The sequence below is a fragment of the Alexandromys fortis genome, unplaced genomic scaffold (assembly GCF_014885135.2).
Source record: "Alexandromys fortis isolate MF-2015 unplaced genomic scaffold, M_Fortis_MF-2015_v1.1 scaffold_58, whole genome shotgun sequence".
Taxonomy (NCBI): domain Eukaryota; kingdom Metazoa; phylum Chordata; class Mammalia; order Rodentia; family Cricetidae; genus Alexandromys; species Alexandromys fortis.
The window spans coordinates 8,341,957-8,368,760 of record NW_026067940.1 but is presented as its reverse complement, the minus strand read 5'-3'; the positions used below and the strand labels follow the sequence as shown (position 1 = coordinate 8,368,760).

General features: G+C 40.1%; 1 protein-coding gene across 4 annotated transcripts; it reads left to right on the top strand.

Annotated features, from left to right (window-relative positions):
* Positions 1–66: 66 nt before the first annotated feature.
* On the top strand, positions 67–23,869 carry Cd55 (CD55 molecule (Cromer blood group)). 4 transcript variants are annotated; one of them, XM_050147751.1, is made up of 10 exons: positions 67–323; positions 907–1,092; positions 3,027–3,218; positions 4,835–4,934; positions 6,560–6,645; positions 10,422–10,610; positions 13,597–13,740; positions 14,851–14,931; positions 15,670–15,690; positions 22,235–23,869. In XM_050147751.1, exons 1-10 carry the CDS (start codon positions 233–235, stop codon positions 22,294–22,296), a joined length of 1,152 nt encoding a protein of 383 aa, XP_050003708.1. In that variant the 5' UTR covers positions 67–232; the 3' UTR covers positions 22,297–23,869. The 4 variants fall into 4 exon arrangements, with proteins under 4 accessions (XP_050003708.1, XP_050003706.1, XP_050003707.1 ...); XM_050147748.1 differs by having other exon boundaries at positions 146–323; positions 13,597–13,689; XM_050147749.1 differs by lacking the exon at positions 10,422–10,610 and having other exon boundaries at positions 141–323.
* Positions 23,870–26,804: the final 2,935 nt, after the last annotated feature.

The following is a 26,804-nucleotide window of genomic DNA, read 5'->3' as shown; positions in this document are numbered from 1 at the left end:
CACATAGTCCCTCTCCAGACGTAACTCCTAGCGGGTCCACCCCAAGGCTGGGTCCCCAGGGTGACGCTCAAGTCCCGGCCCGCCCACGCCAGGGAGGGAACGCCCTCTGCACGAGGCCCGCCCCACCCATGGTCACAAGAGCCCCGCCCAACCCCGCCACAGACGCTCAATTAACCGCGGCGCGAAACAGGTCCAGCCGCAGTCGGACTCTCTCTCACTCTTACCTGGGGCAATGGGCTCAGGGACTCGGTCCTCACCACTGCCGCCGTCACCGCTGCTGCTGTCCCTGCTGCCGCTGCTGCTGCTGTCCCCCACCGTGCGGGGTGAGTGGCCCAGAGCTGGCAAAGACTGAGCCTTGGCCGGCCAGGCGCGCGCATGCTCATCAGGCATTGTTCCCCGTAACCGGGGGACCCCGCGAGCAGGTGCCCTTGGCCGGCCGGAGGGATGGGTGTGGAGTGCTGGACTGTCGGGGCTGCGACTGGATCCCTCTACCCGAGACCAGGAGAAAATTAAAAGAAAGAGCTGTGTGCGAATCTCCAGCCCTGTTTCGGGTTCTTTAATTCTTAAGGTGGAGGGCAGATGGCGGACGGACCATCTGTGCCCATGAGAGTCCAGCGGCGAGCAGCGTCTGGCAACACACACTCTGGTGTCTGAACTTGCTAGCCACGGTATCGGCGTGGATTTTGAGGACATTCTGAACCTCTTCTTTAGGGGGACGAAATATTTACTCTTCATTTAATTTTGTGTTGTGTTGATGAGAGCCTAGGCGTTGCAAGTTCCTGTTGGGAAGGTTGAGCAAGGGGAGGAAGTAAAGAGTCATTGCTGCTTTCCTTATTCCAGGTGTGGGGAAAGAAAATCTCGGGGGGTGGGGAGTTGTCTACTTTACCTCTGCTCTCATCTTCCTAGGTGACTGCGGCCCACCTCCAGAAATACCTAACGCCACGCCAGAGGTGGATGGAAAAACCAGTTTTCCCCAACAAAGTTTTGTGGTATATTCATGCAATAAAGACTACCAAAAAATTCCAGGCAAGCAAGACACAGTGTTCTGTCTTGAAAATGGTCAGTGGTCGAGCCCGGACACATTCTGTAATAGTAAGTTCTTCATTTCTTTGTAGAAATGGGATGGACTGTGTATCTCGTTGAGGTTATTTCTACTCCTCTTTAGAGTGACTGGTAATTGATAGTTTTCTGGCATTATTAACCCCCTGAGTGTATGTGTTGGCAGTTCACACTCCAGCTAATTGAAGGCGGTACTTCCTATAGTAGGTTCTGCTTCTTCATTAAGAGTTTTTCTTTCTATGGCACAGGCTAATAGAGAAAATAAATGATAGGTCCTGTTCAGGGAGTAAATTATATGTGAATATATTTGGCAAGTACCTTGAGACACACACCCAGGTGATCTGCCTTCTTCAACTTCATTTTGTTACGTAGAGAGTACAACTCTTGGGAGACATTTTAAGATCTTACTTTTAAAAGATCTGTTGTACATATATAGCCCTGTGTTAGCTTTAAGATACAGTGTGTAGGTGATTCTGGCGTATCTGAACACAGTGCAGGGATTCAGAACTGGGTGGTGTCTGCCCACCCGGGTTCCCTGGTGTTGCCTGCTGCCTGTTCTCTCTCTATAAGCCTGTGTAGCGTGTTCCTCTGCTAATTGCATTGGCATTTGTAGCTCATTAGTCAGGGAGAGAGGAGTGGCCCTCAGGGCTTAAGGTATTAGTGCCCACTACTTAGGCTTTACAGACACTGTACATCGAGACTATGCTAATTTTCTTTAAAAAGTAATCTACTAGCATTAGTTTTTTTTAACCATATTTTTTTATTTTTTGTTTGACTGTATTTTGTTCAGGCTGACCTGAACTCATGGACTCTCAAAATCCTCCTGTCTCAGCCTCTCAAGTGTCTGTAATTATCACCAACCTGGCTCCCCCCCCCCTTTCTTCTTTTTACACTATAAAATAACAATAAAAATAAAAGTATAGTCTGATAAGAAGAGGACTAGCAACCTACACACTTCCTACCAAACATTATCTACCCTGGGTGTTTAGATGTGCTCCACCCTCATGAATTTCATGGACCCCGGTTGCTAACCCCAGCACCAGTGCAAACATGTTAGTAAGAAATTACATTAGGATGGCTGCAGTGTTGCTAGGCAACAGGAATAGTTAGCTCCATTACATACCTGCAGGAACCACATTTATGTATGTGGCCCATCATGGATCAGAATTTCATTCTGTGGATGCAGAAAAGTAAAGATAAAAGACTGGATTGCTGCCCTTGAGCGACCTGAATTGGGAGAAGCTACAGTAAATTCAGAATCATTCAAAACGAACTCTTGAACCCATACGTGAAAGAGACTTTGCAGTTGTATTTTCAGCCGCTATGGAAGGCAAGAAAGCATCAGCCTTTACCACGCTTTAGAGTTCGTAACTCTCCCTCAGTATTGCTTCACCTAAACCTTCAAGTCACCCCATGAATTATGGATGTGGGGACTCTTCTCAGTTTCAAAGTTGAGGAAATCTTCTACCAGAAGGTAAATAATATGCACAGGACCAGAATTTCTTATACCAAAAAGCCAGGCTTCAAGCTTGGGCCTCGGGACATCTGAGCCACCGTTTCTTACTCTTTGCCTTGCTAGAGCTCATTGCTCCAGCTGATTACACTTGGTGCACACTTGATGTACAGCTGGTTCATCTGTTCCTCGCTCCCAAGGGCTGCTGTAATATTCAATGAGTAAGTTTGTGTAGAACACTTAGGAATATTCAATAAATATAAGATGTTTTTATTCCTATTATTATTAACATTTAACGGGGAAATGAAGACATACATGTGAATACACTTGTATACTGCAAATACCACAGTGATATTTATTTAAAAACGAATATATAAAGAGGTAAGGATCCATACCAAAATATAAGTAAATAGCTAAATGAAACTGGGCTGGTTTAACTTCCAGATATTATGAGATGTCGATTATTTTATAGTCTGTGTTGTTCGTCTTTCTGACACTTTGTTATTCCTTTTAGAAAGCTGTAATGCTCCAACAAGAGTGACTTTTGCATCCCTCAAAATGGATTATATCAATTTGAATTATTTCCCGATTGGTATCACTGTGGAATATGAGTGTCGGCCAGGATATCGAAGAGTAACTTCACTGTCAGGCAGTTCAACTTGTCTTGATAATTTAGAATGGTCCACAGTTGCTGAATTTTGTAAAAGTGAGTATAATTTGAATAACTAATCCCAATCATCTGTGTTTGTGGAAAATCTCTTCCATTTGTGCTGGAAATATATGTATGTATACATGTGTGTACATATATATGTATACCTATATGTACACAGGTGCATATATTCACATATATACACATACATATTGTATGTTTGTGTTGGAAATACACACACACATATATATTATTTATATATAAATGATTCTTCAAATAATCATGTTTTGTTTTTTTTTGTTTTTTTTTTTTTTTTTTTTTTTTTTTTTGTCTTTCAAGACAGGGTTTCTTTGTGTAGCTTTGGCTGTACTGGAACTTTCTCTGTTGACCAGACTGGCCTTGAACTCTGAGGTCTGCCTGTCTCTGCCTCCAGAGTGCTGAGATTAAAGGTGTGCACCACCACTGCCCAGCTGAGTGGTTTTTTTTAATTAGACAAATGTTTACATAATAGGAATACTTACAGATTTCATGTTTACTTAAGATTACCTCAAATGACGATACACTCTAAGTATGTTGCTTTTTTGAAGCCACAAATTGAATATAAAATAAAAAAATGTAAGGGTTAGAAATATCAGTGGCTTAGAGAATGATTTTGGGTATGTCTCTCATATTTCTTTTTTCCCGCTGTCCTAAGTTATAATTAGCAAGTAAAAATCATGTAAATTCAAGGTGCAGATTATTTCATAAAAATATCTTTATTATTTGTGTGTGTATGTTTTTCATGCATGCATGTATGTGTTCATAAGTAGGCGCTACATAGCCCATGCTGTCCTCTCCCTCCCTCCCCGCTGACTTTTAAAAGGGTTCTGTCTCCCTCTTATCATCCCTGAGAATACAGGGGTGTGTCACTGTGTCCAGCTGTTTACGTGGATTCTGGTGACCCAAACAATAAGCAAGCACTTCATTTGCTGAGACATTTCCCCAGGCCCTTAATGTTCTTTTGTATTTGCTTCTGTGTGTACAGGTTTCTTTTTGCTTGTGTGTGTGTGTGGGTGTGTGTGTGTGTGTATACACACTTTTATACCAAAGGACAACCTTGGATGTCATTCTTCAGGTACTGTTCACCTTATATCTAGACAGGATCTGTCATTGGCCTGGGGCTTGCCATGGAGGCCTGACTGGCTGCACAGTGAACCCCAGGGCTCTGCCTGGCTCTGTCTTCCAAGTGCTTGATACCATGGCCAGCTTTTTATGTGTTTCCCGGGGATCAAAGTCAGGTGCTCGCCCTTACATGGAAAGAACATTACCAGTCCAGCCTTCTCTCTACTTCCTCCCCCATTTAAATTGTGTTTAAGTTCAGATGGAACTCATGTGTTTCTCTGCGGTATTCTCATACCTTGTCTTATTCCGCTCTCACTGTCTCCCACCTTCCTGCTGGTTCCTGACCCCGGGTCTCCTGTCTTCTGCTGTCACGTTCCATGTAGACCTTTCCTTTTCCTCATCGCTGCTCCCTTAGGACCGCGTCTTCCCCACTCACTGTTAGCCTTGTGTGTGTGTACACGGATACATGATTTCTGTTACCACTTACCCCATTAACATAGTCAGTACAGTTAGACTTGTGTTTTACTTATGTCTAGTAATTGAATGAAAAAAAATGTTCTTTTTCTTTTTAGAAAAATCATGTCCTAATCCTGGAGAATTGCAAAATGGCAATATCGACATAACAACGGACATATTATTTGGTTCAGAAATATTCTTCTCATGCAACACAGGGTAAGTTTCATCACACTAAAGCTTTGTGTTTAATTAATGACAACAAATTAGGAGTTCAGTAGACACTGATAGATTTGTGACCTGTTCACTAGTTGGTAGCAAAATAATCCCCCAGATGAGAGTGGGGTGATATGAACAGTGCATAGAGATGCACATGCATGTAAATATGCATAGTGATGGACACGCGTGTAAATGTGCATAACGATGCACACGCATGTAAATGTGCACAGCAATGCACACACATGTAAATGCGCATAGTGATGCACACACATGTAAATGTGTATAGTTATGCACATAGTGATGCACACATATAAATGTGCACAGCGATGCACACACATGTAAATGCGCACAGCGATGCACACACATGTAAATGTGCACAGCGATGCACACACATGTAAATGTGTACAGTTATGCACATAGTGATGCACACGCATGTAAATATTCATAGTGATGCACACATGTAAATGTGCACAGCGATGCACACGCATGTAAATGTCAGATGAAAGCTATGGAAAAGAAGTGGAAAGACATAATGCCTCTCCCAAAGAACCCTTGCCACAAGCTAATTGTAAATTTAGTATTAGTAATGTGGGCTAGGAAAAGAGATTTTTATACTTCTAACATTTCTAGATTATTAGATTCCAATACGTATGTAAATCTAAATATGATTAGTGAAGAAACCATTGAAATTTGTCAACGATACAAAATTAATAATCCTTAAAGTGTTCAAAATCAAGCCAATTTTAAACTGACTTAAATGTTAATTTGCATCTGAGTTTTCTGTATGCAGACACACTGTTAGGTCGTGGGCTTAAAAATGCTGAGTGTGAAGACGCCCTCCTAATAGAAGGTCGCTAAGGCTGTTTTATATCTGCGTGTAGAACAAGGAATTTCTTTAACTAATGCCATCAGCCTCTCAGGCAGTGGGAAACTTCAGTTCATTTCTGTGTCTCCAAGCTGGGTCGCCGCCCTCCCTCCCCACTTTATATCAGAGGGAGGCGGCACTGAGTTTACTGGGTCCCGAGGAATACATGGAATTAGGGGAGAAGGGGGCCTAGTGGACTAGAGGAGGGTTGGAAGAGGGAGGAAGTGCCTTTGGGGCTGATCAAAACTCCTGACAGTCATGTGTAAAGTTCTCAGAACATCTTAGAAACAAATGAAGCAAATGCATTTCCAACTTTAAGACAGGGAAAGAGGTAGTAGCGCTTTGCCACTGCCTTTATTAAACAGAGGTTCAGGGGGGTCAGGAGTTTACCGTAGTGTAAGCCCTTGGCCACGCTACACCATGAATCCTTTAAATATAAATGCACTCTGTTATTCATGAAGCCTGTTCTTTTAGAATTTAGAATAAAGGGTTTCATCAATCATGATTTTAGAAGGTTTTTTTCATGTAAGTATTTTCTATACAGTAAGTTAACAGAGCATTTTGCATGTCTGGAAGTCTTGCCGTTTCAATATCATTTCCGTGAACTAAACAGTTTTCTTTTAAATTTTAATGGATATGCTTATCAACTGTCATTTTGTCTCCATCTTCTGGTATACTCAATCTTTTAAAATGATGTTCTAGAGGATGAAAAAGACCAGACGTAAGTATCTGAATATAGCAGCCTTCCTTTCTCCTTTAGGTACAAGCTAATTGGTGTAGACTCTGCCTTCTGTTACATTACGGGAAATACTGTCGAATGGAGTGACCCACTCCCAGAATGCGTAGGTATGTTCCCTTTTTAAAAGCCTGAGTCCTCACATTGTGGGGCCAAAGGATTAAAGAAATCAATTATTTTTCATTTAAGAATTATTCACTGTCTATATTTGTGGTACGGCAACTTTCCAGTGTCTCTACTAATGACAGACTTCTAATTTATCAGCTATGGGAGTCCTCCTAAAGCTAGCTCTTAGCATTAATATCCTTAACTACAGGATAATTTCGTTAAGAATTAAGAACTGACTTTGGTTTATATTATACTTGGTCATTTGCTGTCTAACCATTCCTTCTAATAATCAGAGAAGCAGGAGAGCTCTCAGTTTCATGGAAGGAAATGACCCTCAGAGTCCCCACGGTTCCATCTCTAAAAAGTGTGTCACTTCAAGGCATTTAATCTAGGTCTTTTACCACAAATGTTCCTCCTGTAAGACCCAGTGTTGCCTACCTGAATCTTTTGAGAGTTGGTTGTCAGCTGAGATAATTCTCTAGAAGGTTTTAAAGTAGGACGTTTTTATCATTAGAGGAATCCAGTCACCTGTAGGTCCATTAGAGACATGGCTCTCTTTAAAAACTGAGAGACGGGAAATGCATGCAGTTTGTTCATTTGTTTGAGGGCTAGGTTTCTGGTCCTCAGGTATGCTGAGGCCACTAAATCCCACTAAGCCCCAGACATTTTTAAATAAATGTAGACTTCATTCCTTTGATACTTAACTTACACCTGTAGTGATGAGGCAAACAGGCCTGCTTTTCGTCCTGCCTGGCTCATGCCTAGCTTTCCACCTGAAATAACAACACACAAATTGTATTCATTTAAACACTGCCTGGCCCATTATATCTCGCTTCTTCTTGGCTAACTTTCATATCTTGCTTTAACCCATATTTAGTAATCTGTGAATCACCATGGGGTCGTGGCTTACCAAGAAGATTCTAACCCTCATCCATCTTGGGCTGGAGCTTCATGGCGATACCTGACTCTGCTGTCTTTCCTCCCAGCATTCTGTTTTTTCTTCCCCCCTACCTATGTTCTGACCTATCAGGCCAAGCAGTTTTCTTTATTAATTAACCAATGAAACAACAGATAGATAGATGACCCTCCTACATCATACACCTTCTTCAAATGGCTTCTAAAATGTGTGTGTGTGTGTGTGTGTGTGTGTGTGTGTGTGCGCGCGCGCGCGCGCGTGCGTGGTGTTACTAGGAGGAGGGAAGTTGAACAGACAGTCCTTTGTGGACTGACACTCTGTTGGAATCAGTTGCCGTGAAACAGCTCATAGGAAGCCTGCTGTCAAGGAGCCCACTCCCGTCACACCCATCGTGGGCCCACCCTGCTAACCCACCATGTCATTTCCACTCACTACCATCGTTATTTCCCACTCATAGTAAACGCCCTTGTAACGACACTAAAAGATGAGGCCGAGGAGGAGCTGGAATACATAGCTTGTTGGCCCAGACAACCTGGCCTAAAGCCTGGGTAGGAGGTTTCTGAGGCTGAAGCCAGTATTTTTGTGAGTAGATGTTGCCGTAGGGCCACAGAAAAGTGCCCGTCAGGAATGGGCCCTAGTACAGAAGTGTTTGCAGAAAGCCCACTTCCTGTTTGTGTGCACCTAAGCAACAGGCCTGTTTTCTTTTTGCTCTTTCTGGTGAACACCCTTGTTTTCTTGACTCTCAGCCACCTCCCCATTGGCAGTTACTGATAGCCACATTCCCCTGGAAAATCCCTTGTACCTGGGCAAGCCAGTGTTACTGCCTATTCCTGTAACCCCAAGTGTGAGACTCTATTTTTGATTTCCACATTAAATTATTTTTTTAAAATTTTGTTTTGACATCACCTAAAGAAAAACTGGAAAGTATATTCTTATTTTTCCACAAACATAGTATTTTTATTACTTATTTGGGAATTTCATACAATGCACCCCGATAACATTCACTTCCCATTCCTCCCAAATCTAACCTCCCACCCATACAGCCCTCCCCCTCACAAAACAAAAAACAACACCCAGTCCAATTTGTGTTGCCCATGTACTTGCTGGAGCATGGCCAGCCCCTTAGAGGAGACGGAGTCCTCTGAAGTGTAGCTCTTCACAGTTGACTGGAGGTGAATTGTTAGCTGGTGGCAGTTCAACTGTGCAGCCTTGGTACTTAGATGGCTGAGGGTGCCTGGTCTCCATGGTGACTCTGGTCAGAGGAAAATGACTTGAGCAATGATGGGCACATTCAAGGATCGTCTTTAGTTAAATGCCAATATGGCATGGGTAGGGGGCAGTCTTGACTGAATGAAGCCTCACTCTTGGGAGGACCTGCTTTTTCCTATCTCACTGTTGTTACTATATTTATTTCTTTTGAATTAATTTCAGTTGGCTGATGGTACCTACTTACCTTTGATCAATGCTTCTCACTATGACTGTCTTCCCAGACTGTTCTCTTTGTTTTAGCTTCTTTAAGGTGTTTTTCTTTACTACTTCCACAATATGTGGAAGTACTTATTGTGTCTTACTCCCTTCTGTGTTTCTTCAATAGCATTTATTTTTCTCCATCTGGACTCTTGTAGTGAGGACTACTCCCAACATTATTAAGACCAATGTTTGAATATTAAAAATGACCCATGGCCCCAAAGCTACTGTTCCCCTTCCTACACAATTTTCAGGCTCCTGGATACTCTGGCACACACACACACACACAAAAAGAATGCAGCAAATCCCATACATTCGAGCCACGTCTACCATGAATGTAATGCTGACTTCTTGTTCTTTGCATAAGAAATGAGCACACTACCAACAAAGACTGCCCTCAAGAATGAGAGCTAGCAGAAAGAACCCAGGAGGAGGAACAGGCACAGGGGATTCTTGACGTTTGAGTATGTCCTGTACTGCAGGAATTGGTGGTATGACAGGCTGTCACTGGACACATTCACTAGTCCTAATACATACTTCAGTTAGTACAAGAAAGCCACAGTAGGGCAGTGCCCAGCTTTTAAATGAGGGGTCCGTGTAGGAACCTCAGTAGGTAGAATCCCAGGGTTAGAAAATGGGCTTTCCTTGTACCTCATTACTACTTCATTTATAGTCTGCCCAGGGTGATGCTTCTGAAACACAGATGTTCCCTGTCTTTTCCTTCTTCAAGCTTATCAGAATGTCTGAGCACTTAGAGATATAGTGGCGTTGAAGGCAAATACTATCTGCCTGCTTTTTGGCACTTAGGTTTTGCCTTATTTACTTTGCTGAGTCAGGATCTAACTGTAGCCCACGCTGGTCTCAAAGCACAGTGCTATGTGACAGTTTCTCCTAGCATGCTTGGACTGGTCCAGTGGGTAGTTCCTGCTTAGTTTAAAATGTATCATGAATTTGCTAGTATCCTATGCCTGCTTAAATACATTTAAGGCAGTTTAATTTGATGTGCACATGGAATTATATTGTTTTCTTGATCCACTTAATGATGCTAAAGAACACGAAACCCATTGGTTTTGCTATTAGGATAACTATCAGAAAGGGATCCTTTTTTACAGTATAACCATGACAACATAGCTTACACTTTATTTATTTATTATTTTTAATTGAACTGGTTGTAATTCTGCCCTGTGTAAGGTCTCAGATAATCAGTCCTCCCTAAAATCCCTTTCCCTAGATGTAAGAATGTAGGCACTTGTCAGCGTCCCTTCTGTGCTAAAGCTGAGCTCAGAAAAAAAAAAAAAGTTTATTTTAATTTTTCAAAAATGTTAGCATCTTTTAGTCTCATTTATAAAAACAGTTTTTTTCTTTATTTAAAAAGATATTTCTATTTCTTTAAAGAAATTAGTTGTCTAGATCCACCATCAATTAAGAATGGAGAAATGCGAGGAGAAAGTGAAATTTACTTATATAGACATTCCGTCACCTATACATGTGCCAAAGGCTTCGTCCTGGTTGGAAACAGTTCCATTTATTGCACCTTGAATGGTGATCAAGGAGAATGGAGTGGCCCAGCACCACAGTGCATAGGTAACGTGTTATATTCGCCTTCGTATACACACTTTCTCACTTAGTGTATATTTATGCATACTTACTGTTTGGATGCTTTTTAAAACAAGTAAAATCATGTGTTATTTAACTCACCAATTGTATGAATGGGGCCCCTTGTTCCGGCTGCCCGGCTAGCTTATACCCGAAATAATCACACAGAAATTGTATTAATTAAATTACTGCCTGGCCCATTAGCTTTAGCCTCTTCTTGGCTAACTCTCACATCTTGATTAACTCATTCCTATTAAATCTGTTTATCATCATATGATTGTGGCTTACCGGCAAGTCTTACCTATGTCCGTCTCAGGCAGAAGGTTCATGGCGTCTGCCACACTGCCCTTCTTCCCAGCATTCTGTTGTGTCTACTCCGCCTATCTAAATCTGCTCTATCAAAAGGCCAAGGCAATTTCTTTATTCAACCAAGGAAAGCAACACATAGTCAGAAGGACTTCCTACACCAACCAATCAACTAAAAAGATTTCTGGTAAAAGATAGAAATGTAAGGTACGTGCGTGAGGGTGGGGGTTTGGCGCACACCTTTAATCCCAGCACCTGGGAGGCAGAAGCCTGGTCTATGGAGTGAGTTCCAGGACAACCAGGGCTATAGAGAGAAACCTTGTCTTGGAAAAAAGGTAAAAATGTCTCTTTCCTCTAAATGATTGTCAGAATTCAACATCCTGTACTCTTTGAGACACACTTGTAATTAATATTTACCAGATGCCCTGGGCCGCAGGCTCATCAGTTGGGCCTTGATCCATTTTCAGTGTTCTTTTTGTTGTCTCTTGTGGAGCTTTGGGGTAAAGGACCACCTAGTGTAGAGAGTCAGTCACTCACCTGGGTGTTGCCCTATTCCTAACATCAGAGACCAGGAGCCAAGCTGCCTCTCCTACCAAGCCCAGTAAGACTAAGCATGCATGGAAGACTAACAGAGTAGTGGGGTCTCTGCAGAAAGTCAGAGTGCGGCCCAGGTTCCTGAGGTATAGTGACATTGGCCTGTTGTCTTAAAACCTGTGCTTTGCTATCTCAGTCACTCTATCTCAATTGATCCTGAACCTGAATCTGAGTGCAAAAACTGGCTGGCACTCATTCAGAACTTTGGGTATAGAAAACTAAATTCCTTTCAATGTACCCAAGGCACCATGCAGAGAAGGGTCAAGGCTTTGTTTAATAATCAATGCCGAACCCTTAGACACTTTACAGTGAAGGGTGTTTCCTTTGAATGACCTCCTGCTTCTGGTGTCTTGTTTAGAAGATTAATATTAGTACCAAAAATATTGAATGGACAGAAAGAAAAAGCAGAATAATATATAGTCATCATTGGAGAATTCCACATACCTATTCCTATAACTAAAATATAAAAAGGAAGAAAAAAGGAAAAGATCACTAAGAAGAGAGGAGAGTGAGCCCCAGTGGTTAAAGTCAAGCAGATTTCATGGAAGAGTTGAACCCCATAATGACAGACGATCAGTCCTTTCCAGGACACAGTTACCAAAACTGACCGTCTGCTGGCCTCAACCCTGGTGTCGTATTCATAGCCTTCTTCCTGACCACAGCAGAATTAGATTGGGCATCAGTTACAAAATGCTAATTAGGAAGTTCCCGGAAACTGTAAACTCAGTGGGAGTTTATAAATACTTTTTATTTGAAATAATAATTTAGTGAAACAAAGGATAATTTATACGTATGTATGAGGGCCTTAAAACAAAATAGCTGGTACAGAAAGGCAACTTATTCCCATCTCACCATCACTGTGTGACGGCCTGGGAGAATCTGTGCTATGTGGCAGGGATTTTGAGCAGCGTGTGACATAGATTAAAAAAAAATAAATAAAAGCAATGAAAAAGGCATATACCACCTGAACCTTAGAATCTTGTGTCTAGTGGGCAGGACATCATGGCAGATATAACCAGTTGCTTCAGGGACAGGCATGCATGAGTACAGTAACTTACTTAGACCGTCCTCCATGGTGATGGCATATAATCTGCCTGGAATTTTATTATTTTACATTTTTTTGTTAGTGTATTAAAGTTGGCACATATTTATACCACTTTAGGGGGATATTCTGATGATTTAGAGAGAATATGTAGTATATTGATCCAATTTGCCTGCCCTGTTTGTACCCCCATTGTTTAGCTGAGGCTGACAAATCTAAGAGAGGTCAAAGATTTTGCCCAGTCCAGCCCTACTTAGTGCTTCCTGGAAGGGGCTGGGTGAAAGCTCCCCAAAGGCAAGCAAGGAGGAATAAGTCTATGCATTCACTAACACATTCTGAAGACAGTGGACAGAGTAGCTGATGGCATCGCTTTTATAGAAAATCATTCTTTGTTCTTGTTATAAGTAGACGAAGATAACTTTGAGGAGAAAATGGAGAGATGTGTTGTGTGTCACATGGTAAGATGTTATTCCAACTCTGTGGTTTTTATCAACACAGAAGAAAAGCTTAAAACCTGCAATATTGTATTGGTGTAAATCTCTTTAGTCATATTTGGTATAATTAATCCAAGAAAAACTGATGTAGCTTCTAATTTCATTTCTTACATATAAGACTTTTAGGCAGTTTTATAAAATCTAGGACTCACTAATTGAGAGAAATCTTGAAATATTCATCTTTCAGGGTCTGACTTATTTTACCTAGTATACTGGTTTCAGTTGTCTCATGTAAAGTGAGGCTGTGTGTGGGAATGCACAGGACCAATGGGAGATTGAGGGGGTGGGGAGTATTATCAGAACACAGGTCATATTTGTCAGATTATTGTTATGAAACTCATTGCTATGTACAGTAATATGCACTAATAAAAATGACACAGCATTGTGAGGGACATAATAAGGACTGATTTCCTAAAAATCTTGTCTAGGGGTTTGTGGGTGGAGAAAGAGAATAGTCATTGAGCAAGGCATGACTTGGAAAGCTTTACTTGGTCAACAATATTTAGCTACTTTTTAACTTAGCATTGTTTTCTTACAGAGAAATCCAAGATCCCATCAACAACTCCAAAATCAACAACAGTTACTGTTCCAACTACAAGAGTTCCATTAACATCTGCGAAACCAACCACAGGTACAAGAGGTCCACCATCATCTCAGAAACCCACCACAGTTAATGTTACAGGTATAAGAGGTCCACCATCATCTCAAAAACCCACCACAGTTAAAGTTACAGGTACAAGAGGTCCACCATCATCTCAAAAACTGACCACAGTTAATGTTACAGATACAAGAGGTCCACCATCATCTCACAAACCAACCACAGTTAATGTTTCAGGCACTAGAGGTCCACAAACATCTCAGAAACAAACCACAGTTAATGTTCCAGGTACAAGAGGTCCACAAACAACTCAGAAACCAACCACAGTTACTGTTCCAGATATAAGAGGTCCACAAACATCTCAGAAACCAACCACAGTTAATGTTCCAGGTACAAGAGGTCCACAAACAACTCAGAAAGCAACCACAGTTAATGTTCCAGGTACAAGAAGTCCACCATCATCTCAGAAACTCACCTCAGTTAATGTTCAAGGTACAAGAATTCCACCCAAACCTCAAAAACCTACCAAAGCAAATATCCCATCTACAGAAGACCCACTGACACCTCAGAAACCCAACACAGCAAGTGTTCTAGCAACAGACGACCCACTGATACCTCAGAAACTCAAACCAGCAAATGTTCTAGCTACAGAACACCCACCAATACCTCAGGAACCCAACACAGCAAATGTTCTAGCAACAGAAGACCCACTGATACCTCAGAAACCCAACACAACAAATGTTCTAGCAACAGAAATCTCTTCAACCCCACAAAAACCCAATACAATAAATGTCCTAGTTACAGAAGACCCATCGACACCTCAGAAACCCAACATAGCAAATGTTCCAGCTACAGAAATCCCACCAACACCTCAGAAAACTAATACAACAGTTGTCCCAGCTACAGACATCTCATTAACTCTACAGAAATCCATCACAGCAAAAAGTTCAGCCACAAAAACAGCAACAGCTCAGATACCCCACTTATCAAATTCTGTATTTGAGAAGAGCCCACCAATAGCTCAGAATCCTACCGCAGCTAACTCTTCTGCTGTACAGACTGCACAAACAACCCAGAGATTTGCCACAGCAAAATCTTCATTCACACAGAATCCTCCAGCCACACGAAAGCCCCCATTTCACACCAAGGGTCACCAGATTGTTACACAAAGATTCACTTCTGCTCGTATTACAGCAACACAGCGTGCACCTGCTACCAAGACAACCACACATCATCCAATAAGAACAACTAAAGAGAAAGAAAGGTCTACCTCAGGTGAGCTGATTTTGTTCACGTTTCCTGTGTGCAGGTCTAATGTTTTGTGGTGGGAATTTAAGACTGCAGGGTTCCATAGTTTCCAACTGATTATGGTTACAATGTCCCTAGTCGTGCTTTGACGTCATTACACAATATAATAAAGATGTTGATATGGTAGACGTCACTACGCAATATAATAAAGATGTTAATATGGTAGTTTTGAGTTTTGTTAGGCTCTGTGGAAAGGGACTTGAGTGTCTGACAGTTTTTGTTATGGGTTTTTATTCTTGTTTTTTGAGACAGTCTTATCATGTAGCGCAGGATGATCTTGAACTCTCGATACCCACTGTCTCTGCTTCCCAAATGCTGGTATTACAGTCCTGTGCCTCCACTCTTGGTTTGGTAGTTCTTGATCATAGATTATATTGCCATTTATTTTCTATTCAAGCTTTTCAAACTTGTTTCTTGTCATCAATTCACATGACAATAAATGTAAATATTTGTTTTGGCATTCTAGAATTGTCATGGCTTATATCAACATTGGCAACTGTCCAATAGATTCAAATATTAGTGCTTATGCTGACGTAAACAATATATAATTGTGTTTATTATATGTATATATATATGATTGGTTTTTTAAATTATGAAAGTTTGTATAGATGACTAATATATACATCTATTAAGTTGTCAGCAATTGAATGAAAAGTTAAAATGTTTACTTTTATAACTGTATTCCTCTCCCCTTTTATTTTTTAGGTGGTGACCATCTTATATATGGTAAGTTTGACTCTCAGGGAGTTAAAAGAAATTGCCATCACTGTGGGAGGCCTAATCAGTATCTGTGGAAGAGAATTTTATCTTTTAACTGTCTGAGGAAAACTATAAAGATGCGGTGTTTATGGGCGCCGAAGGGAAGTTGGGTAAACGCATGTTACCAGCGTGTTTTGTGGACACCTTTAGGCACCCGGTATGCTCCGTCATATTCCCAACAGTGTTCTTGTTCTAAGGAAGCCGTAGGACAGCTTCAGATCCTTTGGCCAGTCAGTCGGGTAGCCCTGACCGCCCAATGTGTCAGTATGTTGTCTTAGGGACAGAAAAAGTATAAGAGCAGCTGTCAGTGCAGTTTCTATCCCAAGAGCTTTATAATTAACCAGCTCTTGTTTAAACTCTTGATCTAAACTCCAGTTTTAGATAGTCCAGATGTGACAGGGCTCAATCTTGACGCCAGCTCCCTCCACTTCTGATAATCGTTTTCAGCAAAGTTCTCTTAAAATATATTCTGTCCTGGGTGGTGGCGCACGCCCTTAAACCCAGCAATCAGGAGGCGGGAGGCGGAGGCAGAGGCAGGAGGATCTCTGAGTTCAAGGCCAGCCTGGTCTACTAGAGCTAGTTCCAGGACAGCCAGGGCTACACAGAGAAACCCTGTCTTGAAACACAACAAAACCAAACAAAACCAAATATATGTTCTTAATGCTGATATAGTCAATGAGGATAAAAACATCTGTGTTGAATTTCCCTAGCATTTGTTCAGGTTTTTTCTTTGTACAGTTTTGTTTACTGCTATTTATTAACAAGGTCAACAAACCCCTGAACAAAATGGTAAGAGAAATTGTTAAGTAGCAATATAGCAAAGTAGCATCCTGAAGTAATGTGCAACTGAAAATACCCGCTTATGAAAAGCTGTTTATTTTAAAATTGTGTGCTTGCCAGTGATGCCCCTATTTCATACATGAATGTGACAGCTAAGGGACATGAACCTGAAAGTGGAGACGTAGTTTCTATTGTTACTTTTACCAGTGTTTGCTACTCTCGGTCTATGTTTAAGCTAAGTGTTCATTAGAAATAGCTCAGCAGGTGGGATTGCTTGTATTCATTTTATATTTTATATAGAAATAAATATACTCTAAGCTAACAAAAAATCTTCTGATTTAATGCTTTGTAGAAGTGGTGAGTTCCACGCCTGAGTTTCTGTTACTTACTCCATGGTCTTTGTGGAGATTTGAAATACTTATTATTTCATATGTTTTAGATAAATGTAATTAATATAAAGCAATTCAGGCCTTGCATATATCAGGCAAAAGCTCTACTGATGAATGGCACCCCTCATCTCTTGTTCACACTTGCACACACTTCTTTTCAGGAAACTTTCTTTAGGATATGTTGGGATCTACCTGTGTTTTGACAACTCATTCCTGCAGTCAGATAGCTGGCAAAAGTGTTACTTTATAGATTTACCTTTGAATCAGGTCATTACCTCCCGCACTGCAGAGAGGTTGGTTATTCCTTCATTCTTTTTCTTTATAGACACTTGGAAGTGTTTTTCACTTAATTTGTAGTGGGTGTACAGAGAAGTGAGTGTCCCTGGGAAGTTTTTATGTGTATATATCATTACACTTTATCCCTGGGAAAATGCTTTTGTGGGTTATATGGTAATATACAAGAAAATTTGCAATTTCCCCCTCTTAATTCCTCTAAGTGAATGTAGAAATTATTAGATCTTCTTAATTTGCCTTATAATTGCCACTGGTGTGGATTTTAAAGGTTCTGACACTGGCTCTGCCAGGGTCAGTCCCCGCCCCATCTCTGTCTTGTCTTCCTCTGCTAAGAATCTGTTCAGGCATTTTCCCCCTGATTTATCACCACACATGAAATACTAATTCCATCCACACACTGTAAATCAGTTTATTTTATCTATATGCCTGTACCTTTTGCATATATAAAAATTATTTTCCTGTATTTTTTACATATATAAAAATCCCTTTTCCAAATCTAACCTCTGAAGTCTCAGTTGTTCGTGATGGATCACATCTCGTGCTGCTAGATTCCCAAGTGAGACGCTGTGAAAAGATGGGCTTGTGACAAGCACCATATAAGGAACATCAGTTGGCAGAAATATGTCTGACTTGATTTTTAGCCAGGAAATGATAGTCTGTATATTAATTAGAACCTCACCTGATATACAGTTTTTTGAATAATTCCACATATTTTAAGAATTATGCATATATTATTATTATTATTATTATTATTATGAGTGTGTGGGTTTGCACACATGAATGCAGAAGTGTTGGATCCACTGGAGCCGCCGTGAGCCACTCATGCGTGTTGGGGACTGAACTTAGCTCCTCTACAAGAGGAGTGCTTGCTCTCCACTGCTGAGCTATCTCTCCAATATATCTAATATTTCATCCAAATGTTATGAGCCATCAAAATTGTGGCCTGAACTTTGGGTTAAAAGTAAGGTTTTTATTGTTGTAATGCACAACAATAATAAACAAAAATCTCGATTATTTGAGCATAGACGTGTTGATTCATGCTTTAGAAAGAGCTTTTCATTTCTGCCACCCTGACATTCAGGTTCATGTTTCTATTTTCTATCTTCATTTTTTTCTTCAAATTCTAAGTTAGACATTGAAGTGATGAGATTAATAAGAACTTGTGAGAGGAAGGGAAACTCAAAACTTTTGAGCAATCCGGATTAAATTGTCTTTCTCAACTAATAGTATGGGGCTGGGGGATCAGTTAAAGAAACTGTAGGTGAGACGCTGTGAAAGTCCCCCTGTTGTGGGAATCACTGATTCTTAAGTTGTGACACATCCGTCTCTGAGTTATTAGACGTGTCAGCTTTGCTTGCTATTCTCTTGTCATCTGCCGTTCCCTTCGGAGTACAAATCAAATGAGTGGAGTCTAGGGACGGAGAGCAGGGCAGAAAGGGAGGAAAGGCTGATGCGAGGGGACAGCAGGTGGAGCATTTGCCCATCGTGTGCAAGACCCCTCCTTCCATACCCAGACCAGAACCCAGCAAACAGCAGCAAACCAGGCTATGAAAGTAGTGGGGTGCTTACCAAATTCCCTCTGCTGTTGTTCCCCCCAAAGAGCTCTTGTAGTAAGGTAAATCCCGAACCTAGATGGGGTTGTGTGTGCAGTGGCAGAGCCCTGACAAGCATACACTGTAGGCAAAGTCAATGCTGTTTGCTCTGTAGTCCCCCAAGCATCTTCCCCGTGGGGGACACCATGTGTTGATTATGAGTTCCACAAACGGCCTCTTTATAAAACATATATAGTTTTTCCCTGAGGTTCAAATTATTTACCTACCAAATGTGAGGGAATTCCCAGGTACCTTCTAGATCTAAATTTGCATCTTTTGTCAGCACCTTCCACCGATTGCTAAGCAGAGTGCATAAATTGGAGCAAGGTTATGTGGACACACTGCCCATTGCTCCCAGTGACATCAGGCCCTACTACTGAGGCACTGAGACAGGTCAAGTAATTTACTTGTTTCTCCTTCCAAGAAGACAAGTGAGTGACGTGCAGTATCTATTACTGGATGTCTAGCATGAAGAACCACATGCAAAATGCAATTCATTTCTCCTGTTTATTTCTGACCTGGCCTTCTCACTGCTGTGTGTTACCATCCTGAAACTCCAGGGTAGGTCATTGCTGGTTCTTCTGTGTTACCAGAGTTCCCCTCTCAAGGATTTGTTGCTGCAGATGTTGTAATTTATATCCCAATGCTAGTCATTTTTAGCACTATGAAAATTTAGGGTGAGAAGAAATTTTGATGATTTAAAAAATTTATTCTTAGTTCTTTTTTTTTTCCAGCTAGGTTTGAATTTTGTGTTAGTAAATAGCTGCCTTAGCTTGATTCTTTTTTTGAATGCTGTCTTTTCCCTATAATTACTACCCTGAAGGGACAGCCCTGCCCGGTCCCCAAGTATATTTAAGGATAGCAATGACATTTCAAAGAAAAATGACTGTAAGGTCAAAGTCCCTCTTCACAATACATGAGCGATTTGCTCCTTTTTTGTCCTATTGAATGTAATTTATGGTAATATCTGTGTATTGTACAGAAGTGAAGAAATCCAGGAAAAGCTGTCTCATTACATCTTTTTTTTTTTTTTTTTTTTTTTTTTTTTTTTTNTTTTTTAGTTTTTCGAGACAGGGTTTCTCTGTGGCTTTGGAGCCTGTCTTGTAACTAGCTCTGTAGACCAGGCTGGTCTCGAACTCACAGAGATCCGCCTGCCTCTGCCTCCCGAGTGCTGGGATTAAAGGCGTGCGCCACCACCGCCAGGCTGTCTTATTACATCTTGAAATTACCTGTGATTAAGCAATTTTCCACCATAGAACGTAGGTATGAAGTGTAGCCAACCAGACCAGTTCTGAATTCTGGCTGCCTGCCTGAATCCCAAGTGTTCTGTTTACGGGCTGGGGCTTGGAGTCGTTTGACCTTTTCATCTTTTAGATGGTAAAAATCCAAATCTCCCTCATGGGTTTTTGAGGATTATCACCTGCAAAGAGAATAAAAGAAAGCATACGGCAAACATTCAAATGTTAGACATCAGCAGAGGAAAAGCCAGTTTTATTTGAAATATCTGATGTGCTTTGAATGTACATACTAACTGTGAATGTCATGGTTGGCTCTCATATCCCGTGGTCAAGTGGAGTAATTTAAATTCATCCTATTTTATTTTGGAGGTTTAACTACTCAGAAATAAATTTGTGTACACTTGAGTTACTTCTAAACTGACTTAATTTCTGCCTATTTTAATCAGTTAATTAATTAGAGTAACTATAATGCTGTTACTAAATTGCCCATTTTAATGATTAGCTCTGACTTTTTTCTTTTTACCCTCTATATCTCTTTTTGTTCTCATTAATCTAAGAACAGTATTTAAGTATCCATGCTTTCTTTTTTGTTTTGTTTTGTTTTACGCGTATGGGTGTTTGGACTGCATGTAAGTCTGTACACTTCATGCCATCAGTGCCCACAGAGACCAGAAGAGGCCATCAAGTTCCCAGGGACGAGAGTTACAAATGGTTGTGAACTATCTTTGCTGGGTATTAAGCCCAGATACTCTGGAAAAGAAGCTAGTGGCCTTAACTGCTTCATCTCCAGCCTGTGTGCATACTTTTATTAAAGGTTTACAGATTCTGATTTAGCTGTAATTACTATACAAGTTCATAGAATGAGCTTAGGCATCTGCAGATTTTTAGAATCATTGGGGTTTCCTCGAACCAGTCTCCCACATCATAGCAGATGCCAAGCGATGGCTGCTTTTAAAGGAGCAGTATTTTCTATTCTTCCAAAACAATGTATATAAAGTGTATGAATATTATTTAAACCACTAGAGGAGTCCATCTTTTGTTAAAAATATCTCATTATTAGGTCTTGGGATATTGCGGGGTGAGCTGAGAAAGGCAAGTAGTTTTCACAGGCATTTAATACCAGTTAAATATTCTATATTCTACAGTAGCAAATGCATTAAGACATAACTTTCACAGAGCATTTGAGAATGTGATTCAGAGCGTAGCAAAAATGGATGCAATCACATGAAAAATAAAGCTGCTGGTGCAGACGCCTCGGCCAAAGTCTCCGACAAGAGTCACTCACCTGCCACTCGTACTGTCTGCATTTGCCCCGGCTTTCTGTTTTTATTGTTGTCGAGTAATCTGATTATAATAATTATCCATCTGTAGAATGGCAGCAGTTTATCCACACCCAGAACTGGGCTTTTTGTTTGATAGCCTGCTATGCCAGTAGCATAGGGTAAATTAAATATTTATCCTGGAAATAGTTAACGGTGAACCCATCTGAACTCATTTTGTATATGTATATATTTTAGAAGCCTCCACAATAAATAGTAGGTTTCCATGTGGGTTTAAGCCCTTCCTCTACTTTGCCCTCCCACCACCTGCCTCGCACCAACTCCTGATATACCATTTCATCTTGTTTGTACTCATATATTACAATTTTTAGGTTATCATAAAACCAGAAATACTTGGGAGAGGGAATGGTGATACTTAGGGCTTAGTAAAAATGATTTTGTTAAGGCAGTTTCCACCATAAATGGGTTGGCTTATCTTGTGTTTTTGCTATTTGCTTGGTGACTTTGAGACTTTCCAGTGTTCCAGAAACATCCATGTTAAGATAAAGGACTATTTATAGATTGTAGATTATGTTTTTATTTGAAAATAGCTTCATGTAAATGTTATTGGGTGTCTTAACCTCTTGGAACTTTCCTCTCCCTCACATGTAGTGTTCAGGGGACTTTGATTGACTCTTTAATCTCAGAGTGCCTTCATTGTCTCTAGCTTGGCTGCTAAAGAACCAAGCGTGGTCGTACTTTGTTTCCATAATTGCTGAGGCATACTGAAGTCAACTGACGGCTCTCTATTCCCTTTGACTTCATCATGTTAACCTTTGTTTTTTGAGTTCTTAATAGCCAGTTCTTTTAGTGTTTTATCACTTAGCAACCCCCAAAATTAATGTTTATCATCAGTACTTAAAATCATTTTGATTTTAATTTTTTCCTTTTACTTTCAGGGCGTACATGTTTAATAACCTTGACAGTTTTGCATGCGATGGTGCTATTACTCATTGGCTAGTTGGCTAAGCCAAAGAAGAGTCAAGAAGAAAATATATACAACCAGAGGGAGTACTTCTAGTTTGTTAGAATGTCCAGGACGAATGGATACAATAAATTGAATAGTTTTCTTTGTTTGGCATGCTATCACTGTCTTTAAGCTGTGTTAGGTACGTGAACAAACCAAGAAGAAAGGAGTTTGCTTGGGCTGGTATTCTTGATACACATAAGTATCTCGAATTTATTTCAAAACTAGAAAATTCATAACACTGAATGGTTACTTTTCTAAAGGTATGGAAAAATGTGGAGTTTTTCTTGCTTAGAATGGGAGTTTGGAGAAAGGGAAATCACTTCTTTTTCTTGATCTATCATATTATTCCAGCTTACAATGAAAACAGAAAGCTAGACATACTAATGAGACTGCAAAAGTAGAATAAAGACCCTAAACTAAATCTTCTTTCTTCTAAGCAAAATTGCCACAGAGGTGGAACATCTTAGTTTAACCCTTTACCTGAAGTTGTTTTCATTTGGACTTTCCATGAATATGAGTTGACAAGATGTTATTAAGGAAGAGCATCCTAACGAACCAGCAGTGGGATGGGGAATGTAGCTCACTGGGTAGAGAGTTTGCCTACCATGCATAATTGCCTCTGTTCCTTCCTCAGGGCACATCTATAATCCCAGTACAGGGGAGGAGAAGGCCAGAAGAGCGTAAATTCAAGGTCATTCTTGTTTACCTAGTGAGTTTCTGTCTCAACAAACAAACATCATCGATAGATGGATGATAGATGGATAGATAGATAGATAGATAGATAGATAGATAGATAGATAGATAGATAGATAGAAAGAACATTGAGCCTTTGGATGGATGATAGAACATTGAGCCTTTTGACTAAGTTGATAGCATAGAAAGAGGGGCTGGTTGAAGACTAATCTCTCAAACGTACAGATATGAGTCACTACTTTAAAGAATAAGCTGCAGTTTTGTTCTCAGGGAAATCCTTTCTTGTTTTGTTTTCTCCTGTGAAAAAGCCTTAGGAAGGTGTCCTCACTGACTGGTCATAAATAGTGTCCAGAGCTGTCATAACCGCTACATGAAAAGATTCTGTAATTTTGCAGTGATATGTTCATAGCCAAATTGTAAATCTTATTCTTTTGTGATATTAAGATAAATCTATTTATACTTATTTATATTAGTGAACATCTTGGTTTTAAATGTATATCAAGATATGTAATAAAAAATATTTTCTTTAAAATAGAAATAAATAAATAATCACACTTTTGTCTCATGTAATATTTGAAATTTCTTTTCTTAAATGTGATTTTTTTTTATTTCTAAGAGATTCCTTTTCATCTTCTTAAGTAGTAAGGATGTTGTCTTTTGATTATCCTCATGTGAATTATTTTTAGCTCCTTTGAAATTGTACTTTCTCGGGCACGTTGTCCTCTAATATTTTTTCTGTTATTGATTCACCTAAAGATGACCACACTAACATATAGGCTTTGAATATAATCTTATCATCTTCAGTTGTATTTTAATTGTAGACTGTTCTGTAATATACATGCAGTGAGGCTATAAACAATTATGAATCCATTGCTTCGCCTGTATTCTTTGTCTTGATGTTGAAATACTTTAAAGCAAGTTCCATATGCAAAGACTTTGAACATGCAATTGGAGCAAAAGGTGTATGTTTCTATCAAGGTACCATCATCAGAATTGGTTTCTGGTGGTAGGGCATTCTTTAAGCTGTCCTAAAAGCTCATGTCCACTTATACCTGCTAGAATAGCAGAAGCTACAGTGATTGGGTTGTGCAGACACTTCTCAGAGCACCCATGTGCACACACTATCTTACACTAATGCTGAGGTTGTCAATATAAACACAGCGTAATGTCTGTGCTCAAGTCACTTGTAGTTTAACAGTGAAGGGTTGTATACTTACAGAGTAAGAATATAGATGGCAGTTTTACTACGTCTGTGCAGGATAGAATACTTCAGCTGCAGCTTTGAAATGGATTGGTGGTGGGGAAGGAGGGATTCATGGTCTGATTCTGAGAGATAAGTCAGGTTGTAGGTGGAAGCTGCTCATTCATTCCTGGCCATCCAGGACCAAAATGATCACATAAAAACTATATTAATTGCAATACTGCTTGGCCTAGTAGCTTCAGCATCTTTCTAGCTAGCTCTTATATCTTAAATTAACCCATTTCTATTCATCTGTACATCACCACAAAGTTGTGTTCTACTGGCAAGGTTCCACCATCTTTCTCCTTGGGCAGCCACATAGTGTCTCACTGACTCCGCCTACTTTCTCCCCTATCTCTGCTTGGAATTCCCACCTTAACTCCTGTATACCCTGTGATTGACCCAAGCAGCTTCTTTATTCATTAACCAAACACAGTCCCAGCATACAGAGGGCAATGTCACATCAAGGTCATCGTGGCTGGACTGTGGATGCTGGCACAGCATGATGGGCTCAGCAGCAGACTACAGTGCACTGTGTGCTCACTTTATGGTGTGGAAAGTCCTTCTGTACATGTGCTGCTTTTAGTGGTTAATAAATACAGAAGCTGCTTTTGGCCAATGGTTTAACAGAATATAGCCAGGCTGGGAAAGATATAGAGAGAGTAGGCAGAGTCATGGGGAAGCCAGTTAGCCTCCACCAGAGACAGATGTTCAAGAACTTTACATGGTAAGCCACAGCCACGTTGTGATACTCAGATTAATATAAATCGGTTAATATATAAGGGTAAGCCAGAAATATACTTAAACTAGTGGCCAAACAGTATTGCAAATAATATAGTTTCTGAGTGATTATTTCGTGGTCTAGGCAGCCAGGAATGAACAAACAGCTTCCAGCCTACAACTTTAGGAGTAAAGATTTTCAATTCCATGTTTTGCAGTTCTACCTGATCAAATTGAATGTTAATGGGGGTATGTTTACAAACACATAGTTAAGATATTGAGAAATACTGAACTTTGGCAATAAACTTTTGGATTTTTTTTTTTGAGGCAAGATCTCACTGTCAAAGTCATGCTCTCCCTGCTACAGCCCCCTGAACGCTAGGATTACTTACATTTAATACTAGATCTGGCTTCAGCCATAATATTTGAATACCCATGAACAAAATAAAATTGAACATGATTATGTTGCAACACTTCACACTATTCTCAAAATTACTAACAACCTTATTTGAACACTAATTCTTCAAGCATTTCACTGCTGTTTCTTTGAAGAAGTCTGTACAACAACATGGTCTTGTTGAACTTATGGCATGAGGACACCATAAATAATGCAACCCATTTTCTTATTTTTTTTTCTTTAACTAGTCTTAGAACTACTATGCATCACCATTGTGAATAAACTATATATAAAGTTGCTAATATTTCTATTAACTGTGTTACCTAACTTTTCCCCTCTCAAGGACTTGTTGCTGGTATTCTAGCGATTAATAGCATAATTATAGTCAAAACTTCTTGGACCCTTTATAAATCAAACAGAAGCTCTGACTTGTAAGGAAAGAAGAGGAGGGATGCCCCGGTGTAAGAAGAGAGCAAGAATCCACTCTTTCTCCATCCGTCCACCCTGTTTGGGTGGGTGCTCAATGGATTAGATGATGGCTGCCCACATTGTGAGGTTCATCATCTTTATTTACACCACTGCTTCAAATATTTATATGGTCTAGAAACATTCCAAGACTCACCCAGAAATAATGTTTTACTAGCTCTCTGGGAAGCCCTTTTTGTGAGTACTAGTTTGCATATGAAGTTAATGATTATCACTTATACACACACACACACTCGCACACCTGCCTTGAACATACTAGAGAAATTGAGGAACTCAAGATTCTTATTTCTAAATGCCTTTCTTCAGTGAACGAAATTAGGATTCCTTGGAGAAATAGTTCTTTTCAAAGTGGAAGCAGGAAAAATAGGTGAGTACGAGAGATCTTCCCAAGTATCAGAAATGAAGGGTTTTTGGAAAATGTGTACTTTAAAATAACAGTGACATGTTCAAAAGACTCAAGACTCGGCATGGACAAGCCCCTGCCAATCAAACTTGAGATGCTGCAAGCCAATATATTGGTAACAGATGATAGCTTACGGAATTAAAGAATAGTTTGAGTGTACATATAAATGAACAAGTAAAGATGTGACTCTCCTTTCAGCAGAATTCTAGCTAGTGTACGAAGGAGTTAAAGATTTAGAAAAATAAGCAAGGGCAGAATCACAGCAATGATGATTTCAGGCAAGAATCATCCATGGATGCTAGAGTTACCAGTGAAAATCAGATGCGACATCTGATCCTTCTGTAGTTTTAATTTTTTATCCCAGAGGACTTAACTCTTACACATGACACTTCTACTTACAAGAAGTTTCCAATATAAAAACTTGATATTTATTCTTTTAACCAGGTGATCATTGTGCCACTAGAAGTGGGTAAGGTATCAGGGCTTTTAAATATGTCAAATAAGACCTTGGCTTCTTTCCTATGCTATTGTCAAAAATTCAGAAGTGAAAGAAATTACAC

What these genes read in the sequence shown, in the direction of transcription:
- Cd55 (XM_050147751.1), top strand. Translation starts at nt 233, where the DNA reads ATGGGCTCAGGGACTCGGTCCTCACCACTGCCGCCGTCACCGCTGCTG. An exon ending in CCCGGACACATTCTGTAATA is followed by an intron (nt 1,093 to 3,026) that starts GTAAGTTCTTCA and finishes TATTCCTTTTAG; the next exon opens with AAAGCTGTAATGCTCCAACA. An exon ending in AGTTGCTGAATTTTGTAAAA is followed by an intron (nt 3,219 to 4,834) that starts GTGAGTATAATT and finishes TTTTCTTTTTAG; the next exon opens with AAAAATCATGTCCTAATCCT.